The sequence below is a fragment of the Grus americana genome, chromosome 1 (genome assembly GCF_028858705.1).
Source record: "Grus americana isolate bGruAme1 chromosome 1, bGruAme1.mat, whole genome shotgun sequence".
Lineage (NCBI taxonomy): Eukaryota > Metazoa > Chordata > Aves > Gruiformes > Gruidae > Grus > Grus americana.
In genome coordinates, this window is record NC_072852.1 from 28939514 (window position 1) to 28952443 (window position 12930).

Below are 12930 nucleotides of genomic sequence, written 5' to 3' on the forward strand. Positions count from 1 at the left end.
TGGGACAGGCTGGAAAATATTTAATTTTGTGAATATTGCCAAGAATTCTAAGTTGTCTTTAATTCTGGTGCAGAAGAAATCAAGAGCTTTCAGAAGTATTCTTGAAGAAGCCCAGGAAGAGAGGCTCTGTAGCAATTAGATGATTGGTGGTGAGAGCTAAGGAGTAGTGCAGGGTAGTGCTTGGGGCAGAGAACTGCCGTAATGGACTTCAAAAAATCCCCCGCAGTGGCCTAACTGGTGTTCTGTAGAATCAGGTGGGCTCACTCTTGCTGGAGCAGTAGGTGTTAAATGATTAAACAAAATAGAGCAGTTCCTTTTGGATTGCTTGGGAGAAAATGGAAAGCTTCTCCATGGAAAACCTTTTCACTGATTTTTTTTACCATATCCGGTAGTAAATAGAGCCAAGAAAAAAACATTTCTATGTTGATTTATTCATAATATTTAAGAAATGTTTTCTTTAATTATTCCCCTGAATGAGATTGCCAGCAGGAATGTTTCCTGAAAGCAATGGCTTCTAACCAACAGAAAGGACAAATTTTATTATTATATATATGGATAAATGCACCATAAGCATGGTCTGAAGAATTATTCTCACTTAGGGAATAGAATAACTTTGGTAGTCCTAGACAAAGCTGGAACAAATAGCTGTTAAAACAAGTTATTTAAAAAAAAAATCTGCAAAATATTTTCCAAAATTGTTCTTTCCTTTAAAGGAAAGAAATACTTAAAGATTTGAAACAGCATTAATTCAGTCAATGGCTCCAGCTCTAACTGCATACTGAAATCATTATGGTGTCATTGGTGCTCTGAAGTTCACATCACCTCAGAGATTTAGAGCTGTCATAAACAATGAATCTGTTGTTGGAAACTTTGTCTGTCTGGGAATCTAACCTAATTTCATCAGTCCTTCTTTGAATCTGACTTGATGCATGTAGTATTTATATGCTGGGAAAAGAAGAATTAAAAAAAAAGAAGTTATTGTTGGTTTTGCCATTTTAATGAAATAATACTGCACCCCAGTTGAAACTTGGTTTAATTATTAGATAATCTGATCATAATTACATAACATTAAAACATTACATTGGATAATAATCTATTATTATTTGTTATGATTAGAAGCAACAGCTAAGGGGCAGCAGATCCCACAGATCCCATTGCTAGTCGTCTCTCTTCTGGGTGGTGTAGGAAGAAACAGAACAGCACAGATCTGGCTTGTCTGGTAGTTCTGGTTTTGAATAAGGGTAGAAAGAAAGAATGAACTACCTGTCGTGGTTTGTTCATTTGCTGGGCCATCTCCATACAACTCTGAATCCAAGACAGCCGCTCTTTTCCTCTGCATGCTAAGGAGCTCCACGTTGCCCAGCACTGCAACAAGGGAAGGTGTAGATAGATTCTTCTTGGCTTTCACATCTGCTTTGCTCACTCTCCAAGGACTCAAGTGGCTATTTGTAAGATAAAGGGGCCTCTAGTGAAATCATTAAAAGGCCTCTTTAACGGGCTGGGTGTAAAGACTGGGAGAGAGAGGAATCACTAGCAGAGAAGGGAAGGAAAAGCAGCTGGGCATGCAGAAAGGTGGGGGTGTGCTACCTGTTAGATGTCAGGGCTGAGCCGATGGGCCAGCCGGCTGTGGGGAACGGCAGCAGCGTGGGGAGTGCCGTGCAAAGGCATTGCCTTGCAGTGGGTCGCCTCTGGAAGGTTCCTGCGGGGCTTCGCTCCACTTGCATGACTTCATTTCATACATTCACAGCGCGCTATTTCACTAAGATTGGGAGCTACAGTCTGCTTCCAGTCCACTTGGGAATCAATTCCATTGGGATTGCTCCACTTCTGTCACTCTTGCAGGAAAACAGCTTATGGGGAAAATTCTCAGTTGCCCTGTGGCTCACTGGTCTTTGGTCAGCTCCTTCGGCATTTGAAAAAATCTTGTGTTGTACAGGCATGGACTAGAGGTTAAACCAGGACAGGATAGATGTTTTCCTTCTTTAATTTTTATGATTCTGTTAACTACAGCTGGTATAAAGTTCTGATTAGATCTGTTAACTCTGTATTTGATTTTATGGAGACACTATTTATCGATAAAAGCACAGTGCAGTCTGTCTGCGAAATCTCACTGCTATTACAAGGTCTTTGAGGTCACACTTTCTCATCATGACATTAATAATTTGTATTTGTATTAATTATTTGTCAAACACTGATGGTTACCATCTGGATGGATTACGAAAACTGCTGTTTGTCCCATTCCCAGAAATCATACAGAAAAAAGAAATTCAAGTATGTATCCTCCAAAGCATTTTATTCAATAATTGCTGTGATTATTCAGTCATGAAGTAAGACCAGGTTTCCATTAGAGGTGCACATAGTATTGCTGATCTAGGCAGCCCCCTGCTGCATAATCATGAGTATTTTTTATTTAGTGAATACCGATGTCATTTGGCAACCTTTGTAAGTTTATAAAATCTGCTAAAGTTCAAAACCATTTTAGAGAAAGGGCCAGAGTAAACATTAACAACCTCATTTGCTTAGGTTGGGTAACTTGAAAAGGCTGCATAACATCAATGAAAATGCTTTGTCAATCACATTCTACACTAGATTAGTCTTAAAGTCCAAGGAAGAATCAAAGTTCACCTCAGTATATAAACTTCTGTCTAGCACTCCCTGGTATAGTTTCCAAGTTTAACGAAAAAGAAAAATGAAGGAGAAAGAACAGTCGGTAGCTATTGAGGAAATAATAGACTCCTCAAAAATGAAACTGGTGAGCAAATATTTTTTTTGTCTTTCTTCAATAGTACAGAGGTGCTAGATAGGAAATTGTGTCTTTCAGTTGCAGAGAACTAACAATGAAATGCACAAACTGAGAACTCCTCAGGCCTGTTTCCTGCAGCTGGAGGTGTCTTTTGCTGCCACTGCCACTGCTGTTTTGAATGTCATACAGATGCCAGATGAAGGTTTGTTTTCAGTATGTCACACAATATAGTAGTTTGAGGCTGAAATGGATAGTGTACAGCTCTCTTGCATGCTCTAAGTCCTCCAAATAGATTGGGTATGAGTGCTTGCAGTTTACCTCATGCTGTAGAAAAGGTCTTCATAGCATAGAGCATACAATACTTTGGGTCAGGAGAAGAAATGTGGTCCACTTTTACATAGCTGCAGCACTCAAAAGCTGTGCAAAATGCCCAAATAGCTCAGCTCCGTCTCTAACACTCTAACAGCACGATGTCTAATAACCCTTCTCTATTTTGGTGTTAGACCTCTCTGGCTGAAAGGAGCCAGAAGACTCAAGCTTCATGCAGCTGGAGTAAATTTTTTCATTAACTATGAAATGAAGGAAAAATTCCTTTTTTTCCTATTTGGTTTTCTCTTTTGGAAAGGTAAACATAAATAGAAGTATTATTCTAAAATACACAGTTGTTTGTATGTAAGTACCTCTTACAAACATGGTCTTCATCTCAGAGCTTAACACACATTGAACTGAGGTAAGAGAAAAGGATAGATAAAACAAGTTTCTAATTGTCCTAATATGCACTCCTAACTAATTTTAAGCTCCTGTGCAGCAGGATCTGCAAGCAAATTCCTGCTGTTTGGGGCCACCAGGCATATTCTGTCTTATCCCAAAGTCCTGATGTGCAGCCTCTGCTGCATGTCTCGTGTTGTCTGTATACAGCAATGCAGGACCTGAAATATTTAGTAGATGACAGATGATAGAGAAGCTCCTTGGAGTCTGTAATATATAGGTTATGATCAGTTCTGGGGCTAAACTTTATAAATTTGTGTCAATGGCATTTACATAAGTTGAATAAAAGACTTGTGAGCTCAGAGGCAGCAACAGTTGCCGCTTACTTTGTTAACCAGGCACTGTCAAGCTTCTTACTGCAAGATAAAGCTAACTTGTGGAAAAAACAGATTTCTTGAAGCCCATTTTGAGAAATAAACTCCTGAAAGATACAGTTGCTTTTCTTAGCACCTCCTTCTTCATCAGCCAAGGCCTTCTATGACCTTTACAATTTGTGTACAGTAGCTTATGAAGTAATTAACTATGCATTTATATTTGCACTATAAATAAACACTTGTGAATATATTTGAAATCAATCACTATAGAAAGGAATTCTAACCAAAACGAAACTTTGCATGGTACATTTTAATCCATCTGAACATACTAGGATGCAGAAATCAGTAAATACCTTGCTGTAATGTATTCAGATACTTAGGTGATATGTGAAATGTAAGAGAATATAATATAAAGCATATAATATACACATAAAATATGCAATATAAATACTGGTACTAGAGATGTTAGCATCTATATTTAAGAGAAAATGCCCCATATTCTAATCCTGCAAAAAAAAATCTCTTTTTCTCTTGTCCCTCAGCCTCAATTTTTCACTTTTCTTATGTTTTTGTGCTGAGGTTTGGTCATTTAGAGGAAGAATTTGAATGATTTGGTATTTACATGCCAAAAGAAGTTGGATGGAACCAGGAATTAGTGCATTAGCTGGTGTTACTAGTGCAATAAACTCAGTAAAGCAGCTAACAGAGTGGCCATTTAAGTGTCATCTTTGAATTTCAAACCCTGGAGGTTAGTGGGGCAGTACTCCTGTGATGTTTGATTTCCAGCTGCAAGTTGGATGATGACAGTATCACAACATCACTTCACTTTTGGTTTGTGTCTGTTATGTTAGTTTTGTAACCAGAAAAGCCCAGAACAGCTAAAAACATATAATTAAGAGATGGTAACTGAAAGAACAGAACTCTTCTGCAGAAGGCTAATTCTCCACAAAATTCCTTTGCTTGGTCATATTTGATCAGACATTTATCTAGACAATGGACTTCTATGTATATGATCAGGGCAGGAATGTACTGTAACTGGGAATATGAACAGAGTTCATTTTTCTCTGATGAATAATGAACCAGCTTGATGATCATTATTTGAAGATAAAAAATGAACTAGTTTTCATGCATAATATATAAAATGTAATATAATATATCTGAACATTAAGTCCCTGGTTGAGGAGTGCGTAATTATGAACCATGTTAAAGATAAATATAGAAGGAGATACAATTTGTTCAAAGGAAAACAAGTCTGAAAAAGGAAGCATTTGCTTTTCTGCTGTTCTCTTTAGATAATAAAAAAGAGGAACTGGAACATTTTGGGTATTAATTATTACTAAAGACCATCTATTTTCAAATATAAGTATTTTGTATTGCAATTACAAAAGGACTTAAAACTTTTAGCTGTGAATGGGATCTTCTTGTTCTCAACTCTAAAACTGGTATACTACAACTTTTGACAGCTGACAGCGTAAACACATCCTTACAAAGAAAAAGGATATCACAGCTTATGTTGCTCAACTTTCTTCAAGCAATGCAAAAGCGAGCCAGAGGTTGCACCCCAGTCTTTTGAGTACAGGACTTGTATTGACCCACAAGATTACTCATCCTGTCTGCAACACCTTTGAATTAGATGAAAAGTCACAATTTACTAAAACACACATTGAAGATACAAGAATTACCCCAGTTTTACTGTTCTCAAAAATTGGAAACACTCAGTATACCAGATATTACTCTTTTGAAAATGAATATGCAATGACTGGGTTATTATACTCTTATTGATCAACTCACTATTTGGCCAAATTGAGTGCACATTTTGAAGTTCATCTGTGAACTTCAAAGACTGAAAAATAATTTTGTTTGCCTGTCATGAATAAACAGGAAAGGAATGACAAGGAATTAAGTATGTTTTTTATGTTTTGTACCACAGTAACACAAATACTGAACAAACTTTCATTTGATTTGTAAAATGAACTGTGGACAAAGTTCCAAATTTAGATTTCTACATTTGGGATGCAGGTATGGGATAATAGTATAAAAACTTTGCAAAATCCATGCTTTGATTTTTTTAATTAAAATGAATAAGCAAGAACCACATTGAAATGGATGGATGCTAATATTTTTTTTTATTATTTTATTTTTTTTGCTAAGAAGGAAAAGTAGCCTTATTTTACAAAACTGTTCTTTGAAGTGATGCTATCAATTAGGTTCATGAGAACATAATTTAAGTGGGATATATTGGGGGGGGGGGGGGCGGAAGAATAAAGTATTGTACCAATATTTCACATGTGAATGCTTTATCTTAGATGTAGCCTGAGCAAGTACTAATTTTTACCAAGCACCAAAAGAAATTTTCTCTTGCAGATACAGTACTCAGCTTTTCAGTTTAGGCAGCTGCATAGTTTCTTCTTGTGACAAGTAGAGCAGCATGTGTTATGCTTCCCTGTTACTCGAGTTTGCCAAGTCTGTAGGTGCAGTACACGCAATCTGACCGTGTATAATCAGGCCAATGATCCTCAGAAGTGTCTGTGCTGGACATCAGCTGCTCTGGATTTATGCCATACTTGTGTTACTGCAGGAAATATAGGCATGTAGACACACCTGGTGAATTGCATGTCTGCTGTTATTAACCCTGGAAAAGAGGGTAGCAAAGGAAGTTTCTGCTAGCAGGACTATTCATGCAGCTTGTTTCCCACTTGTCCTCTTTTTCATGGGCTCTTCTGACCTGGGAAGAATGAAGACCTCTGGTAGAGGCAATCTGGTCCCAACCTCTGTATTTTCTGGGGGCATCTTGACCTTTCTGATCATACATTTGGGCTTGTGAATGTGACTGTGAGGAATAAGACCCTAGGAGAAATGGTAGCTGGAAATAAGCCTCCACTAACAGGAAAGCCCATCCTGCCGCCTGTTCCTAGGTCCCTCAAGGGAAATCAGGCTAGCTGATGAACTGTTTTGACCTGTCAGGACAGTCCAGATGCCTTTGTTGAAAAGCTCTTGCTATGCTAGGGTTTAGCCATTTTAGGTAACTAGAACATGTAAGGTATCTTCTCTTTAAAAATGTACATATCCTCCATCGCTTCCATGATTAGTGACAGCCTTTTGGATGTATGGAGAGCTGTTTGCTACTGGAATTAGTCTTTCGAGCTAGTCCTGCAAATCCAGAGTTTGTAGACTGTAGCTGCCTTTTATGAATGCATATTAGTAAAAAGCAATACAGGTTATATGGAAAGTAACTGAACAGGATTCTTTTCAGGTTAAGGGGCAAGCTAAAGAGACGATAGTGATTTTGTTAAAAGAGAAGATATTAATGAAGTACTCCAAGAATCCATCCTAAGCCTCAGTTTCTTTAATATTTTCATTAGTGACCTTGGTACAAAAAATACGTTTGTGCTGATGAAATTTACTGAGGTAGCAAAAGTAGAAGGTATTGCCAATACAAAGGAGGATGAGGATATCATAGAGGAAGAATTATATGACTGTGATGACAGAATAGTATAAATGAAAGGAATGTAATAGTACTGAGTGCGAGGTCATTCATTTAAATACTAATAACAGGAATGTCTGCAGTAAGCTGAGAGCTCATTAACTGGAGATGACAGAGAAAGATCTGGTTACATTAGTTGCTCAGTGGATGACTATAAGCAATCAAAATGATGGGATGGCAAAAAGGAGATAAATATGATCTTAGGATCCATCACGAGAGAGATTTCCAAGAGACACAAGAAAATATCCACTACGGAATTCACTGGGTACAAAACTTTTAGAATGCTGTAGACAAATAAAGGTGTCCACCCTTCAGAAAAACTAATTCAAAGCAGAAAAGGTAGGGAGAAGCCTGTTAGGACGCATCATAGCATGGTATGCTAAAGAAGCATGGCCTGTTTAACTTAGTGAAGCAAAGGCTTAAAGAAGCGACGGTCATTCACAATAATCACATGGGAATGCTAAACAATGAACTATATAAGTTAAAGGAAAACAAAACCAAAATAAAATTTGTCTAGGAATGGAAATAAAAAGAAAGCTTTTTAACAATAATTTGTGATCTTTCAACTTTTGGAACATATTCCAAATAAAAATATTGGAGATGTGAAACCTAATTGATTTTAGACAGAGCATTATTGGTTTATGAAATGGCTTATGTGATGATATGTTAAATGAACCCAATATACAGGAAATGCTTTCTAGTCCAGACTGGGCGTTACCACATTCAGCAGAATTTTTAAATTAAGAAAAATCTAGCTGACTTTAGAAGAGGGTTGGGCTGTTATTTTCTAGCTGTGCAACACTGACAGTGATAGAGCCATGATCCTTACAGACTTGAATGTTACTGTAAGACAAACACGTTATGCAAAGATTAGCCAACATAGAAAAATACTTAAATAGTACGTGATCATGTAAGTGAACACTATCGTGACATAGAGCTGTCTAGGGACTACAGGTGAACAGGCACAGACAACCCGTATCCATATATTTTATTACCATATTAAGAATCCTTCTCTTTCATTCCTGGAAGATATGGAAATGCTATTTGGTTTGAGTCTTCCTTGAAATTACATGATATTTACCAACACCTGCCATGTTGTGGGATTTCCACATTATTTCCCTTAATGAGGCAATGTTTTTCCTAGCTTAGTATTGTTTTCCTTTAAGATAAAGCATAAGTTATTAGAGACTGCAAATTGCGATCATTGCTAGACATCCATGCAGGTAACAAACCCTCAATATTTGCCACGCAATCCTGCCTGCATAGCAGTTCAGAGCCAAGTATGGAATACAACAACCCCTCTGGACGAGGCCTTTACAGTACTTGCCTTGGGCACTGCCAGCAAGCACAAGGTCCGAGGCTCTTGCAAGGTGCTGCTGAGCTCAAGCCAGGCACTCGCTCAGGTACTTCAGCCGAAGTTTGCTTTTATAATTGGTCTAAGCTTCAAAGTTGAGCATCTTTCAGGCCTGAGCCCCGTGAATGGAAATTCTCATGTTCCAGTCTTTGCACACAGGCATTGAAGATCCCATGACACTTTATACAAAAGCAAGGACGTTAAACCCAGTGTCCTTGCCAAATGCTAACTTTGTTAATTATAGTCTGCTTTCTTTAATTCTTCTTGCAGTTTTAATTAGATATGGTATTATTCTCTTCCTGTACCACATTGTCACTGGTTATTCCCACTTAACCATTTGCTGTGTTAAAGGTTATTAAACTTTTGTCCGAAGCTGGCTGCATTTTAGAAGTAGGAAAAATGGCTAATTATATACTGCTATTTCTACTCTGTGTGGGCTCATTCCTTACGAGCCACTTGCATCTAAATTCTCAGACACACATACATAAATATGTGTATCATGAATGGAAAGGGTGGAAATTATGTGACTTACCAGGACTTCTCAGAACACCACAGGTGTGAACTAATATACCTCATGACACCTGCAGGATAAATACATTATTTCCTGGGACTTATGAATTTTCATACCCAAATGTCTGTGTTTCCACATCTCTAAATGGAAAGGAAGAACATGCTTTTGATGCAGTGTAATCAGCTGGAGTTTTAAAGTGCTTTGGGATTCATCAGGTTTGACAGTGCTATATAATTGTAAGATCATCATTGTACACATATCATATAATTATGCCATTGCAAATGATTTGTACTTTTAACAAGATTGCATTGGATTTTTGTAAGATTATGTCAATGTATATATTTATCTTGTAATGTAGAACTGGAAACTATTTGAAGCCTCAGTACTGCAAAAACTTCCCCGCTTACATGGCATTATAGGAAATAAATTACATTATGGTGTATGGAGTTTTAAGTGCATATCCAAAGAACTAGATGTATTTTGGCACACAATTTTTATAATATATTGTGATATATATTTTAATTTTGTAATTTAAAAATCAATTATTTCCCAGATGTTTGTGTTTCTAAAAGAGCTTCCTGCGCGTTGACAGACAAAAAAAAGTATCTTTCCTCATGTTGTATCAAAATTGGCCACTTTTTATTTTAAGATTGTTCTCAATGTTCAGTAACATTAGTAAGGAAATTCCTTGGGATTTTCCATGCTTTATATCAATGCAGGGCAAATTCAGGTAGAGAGTTTGAACAAAATAGTTTGATTGTATTTTTACTCCCCAATAATCAGAAATGCGAATATTTGTCAAGAAAGATCCAGTCTGGCTTGTTTTGATTTTCTTATGTGATTTTTAAATTAAGAGTTTCTTTGGAAATTTTCACATTAGGAGCACAGTGAGGTTTCGTGAAGGAAGGTACATGTGGAAAGCCTGCAACAGTCACCCCAGGCTTCCTTTGGAGTCAATAAGAAGAAACAGAGGTGATTCAGTTCACTCTAAGTGTCCAAGACAGGCCAGATTAATCACCTCCTATTTCTTCTCCTGATCCTGAATCCTGACATTGAGAGTTATTCCTCACACACTAATTCATAGCAGATTTTCCCATGTGTCACCATTTCTGTAGGAACACAGAGACTGTCAAAGGTAGTCTAATTTACTGGTGCTTTATACCCACTTTGCCCTGCTGTGAGTGTGAAAATGCTGTTGTGGCTAACTGAGAATGAAGACAGTGTGAAAGGCAGATCAGCAGTGGCTCTATCCACAGAGATGCCACTTACCCGTTGTACTGGCCATTACAACGTACTTGAGATTTCTACTCACAGGAAGAAAGAGGCAGTTAGTGAGATTGGCACAACTGCTTTTGTACTGACCAGAATCACCCAGAAAAATGCTGAAGCAAGACCACAAACTTAAGTCTGGAAGGGATGTAGGTATGAAGAAAAGGACCGTTTTTTGTGTGTGTCCTTTTTATGGCCAGATGAGTAAACTGTTTATTCTGTTATCCAATCCTTCAGTGCACTGACTGAGGCAATGACAGACTTAAGGAGGGTCGAACCTACCACTCTATTCCCCAAGAGTAACCTAACTATGAATTATTAAAAATGGTCATATTTATCACACCTGTGAATGTTTCAATCAGAAAGACAGATTCTGAAGCCCAGAAATTAGTGCTTTCAGATAGGTAAATGAGTGAGAATTTTGTAGGCTCTCTGTGACAGTGCTGTTGAATAGGGTTATTCTCTGATGTCCAAGTTCTGGAGAATAATTTAGGACAGTTAACATTAAATCAAAGTTTCTCTTTAATGGCATGGCAGAACACTGGTTTTGACACTCCTTGTGATTAACACATATGTGAATCATTCTAATTAGTAAGGTTATAAGATTGTAGCCATCAGTAGATGAATGACTTGGGTTTGGCTTTCATTTTCATCATCTCCACATGGAGTTATGACTCTGCTTTGCTAATGACTGATAAAAATTGCCAAATGATGAGGGGAAAAATGCTGGAGATCATCTGTGTGAAACAAAGATGATATGGGACATTTGGGAAAATATTTCATGCCTTTCACTGCTCGATGGAAGCGTTAGATGGAAGCAGCCAGACATAAACCATAGACAGATACATGCTTGCAGCCCCGGCTGTGTGGGATGACACTGCCCCAGCAGTTCTGCTGATGGAAGGAGGCATATGAACTCTTATCGCTCCAGACAGTGGTAGCTGAGTTAGATGGAAGTACCTTCATCAATTGTGTAATCAAATTCGGCTGAAATGCCTATCTTTGGCTTTAAGTTGAGTTTATTCACCCTCTTTTGAACACTCACATACTACTGAACTTTCAGGTGTGTTGGCATTATTTTTTCACTACCAGCTAAGTTGGCCCCTCATGACGTTTTCTCTTGGATTTGGGCCTTGTCATTTGAATTCACACCTTTGTGAACAGACTATAGAAATTTAACTGCATTTCAAGGATAAAGATGAATTACTGCTTGAAACTTAGAAGTAATCACTGATGTATCTCATGTGTTTGTGTCAAACTGTGGCTTAAAATTCTGTTTTTTTCATGTATGGTATTGTTAATCCTACAAATTAAAAAGATTACCACCAATTTCATGCAAGCTATTGAAGTAATGTACATAGCTGTGTGAAATATGTGTCGTGTAAAATACGATAGATATACATTTCTCATTTGTTAGATTATTTATTAGATGATATTATTTTGAGTGGTTACTATTTATAGAATCATAGAATGGTTTGGGTTGGAAGGGACCTTAAAGATCATCTAGTTCCAACCCCTCTGCTGCAGGCAGGGACACCCTCCACTAGACCACATTGCCCAAAGCCTCATCCAACCTGACCTTAAACGCTTCCAGGGATGGGGCATCCACAGCCTCTCTGGGCAACCTGTTCCAGTGCCTCCCCACTCTCACAGGGAAGCATTTCTTTCTAACATCTAATCTAAATCGACCCGCCTTCAGCCTAAACCCATTACCCCTTGTCCTGTCACTACACTCCCTCATAAACAGTCCCTCACCATCTTTCCTGTAGGCCCCTTCAGGTACTGGTAAGCCGCAATTAGATCTCCCCGGAGCCTTCTGTTCTCCAGGCTGAACAATCCCAACTCTCTCAGCCTGTCCTCATAGGAGAGGTGCTCCAGCCCTCTGATCAGCTTCATGGCCCTCCTCTGGACTCTCTCCAACAGCTCCATGTCTTTCTTGTACTGGGGTCCCCAGAGCTGGAGGCAGTACTCCAGGTGGGGTCTCACAAGAGATGCTCCTAGCATTTCGCAAAAACAGTAGCCTCAACCACATAACAGCCTTATCTGTTATAGTCCACTGGAATAAGCATAGGAGTCACATTGACTCTCAACTTTTTATATCAGCACTAAATATGAAAATTCTATTTTCATATAATTTCAATAAGCCAAATTCATTTACATGAATGTAGGAAGTCATTAAATATGTGTCTAGAGCTAATATGAGTTCACTCTTGTAATATAGTTATACAATCACTGGAACAAAGAAAACGCAAAGTTAAAGCTGCAGTGAATTCTGTAATACTTGTCAGTTTACCACTCAGGAATGAAACAAAGGTGCTTAATGTGCGAATGCGCTTAGCATTCAAATCCTGCATATTAAACATAGCTTGTTCTTGAGTAATACTCAACTGAATTCCAAACATTCTTTAAAAAATTATTTTCATTGAGAGATCAAATATGTAAGCAGATTTTCAAAACTGACTTGGAGTTGTAATTTCTAATGGTATT

General features: G+C 37.9%; 1 protein-coding gene across 4 annotated transcripts in view; it reads left to right on the forward strand.

The window, feature by feature from the left end:
• Window positions 1–12930, forward strand: part of TFEC (transcription factor EC) — a 71474-nt gene that overhangs the window by 37597 nt on the left and 20947 nt on the right. The window contains exon 1 of one of the 4 annotated variants that reach the window (XM_054813004.1): window positions 2685–2752. The exons of the other annotated variants lie outside the window; for them this stretch is intronic. Within the exon in view, the coding sequence (XP_054668979.1) occupies window positions 2690–2752 (63 nt within the window). The 5' untranslated portion in view covers window positions 2685–2689. Of the gene's footprint in view, window positions 1–2684; window positions 2753–12930 lie in introns of those variants that run through there. 4 annotated transcript variants of the gene reach the window in all.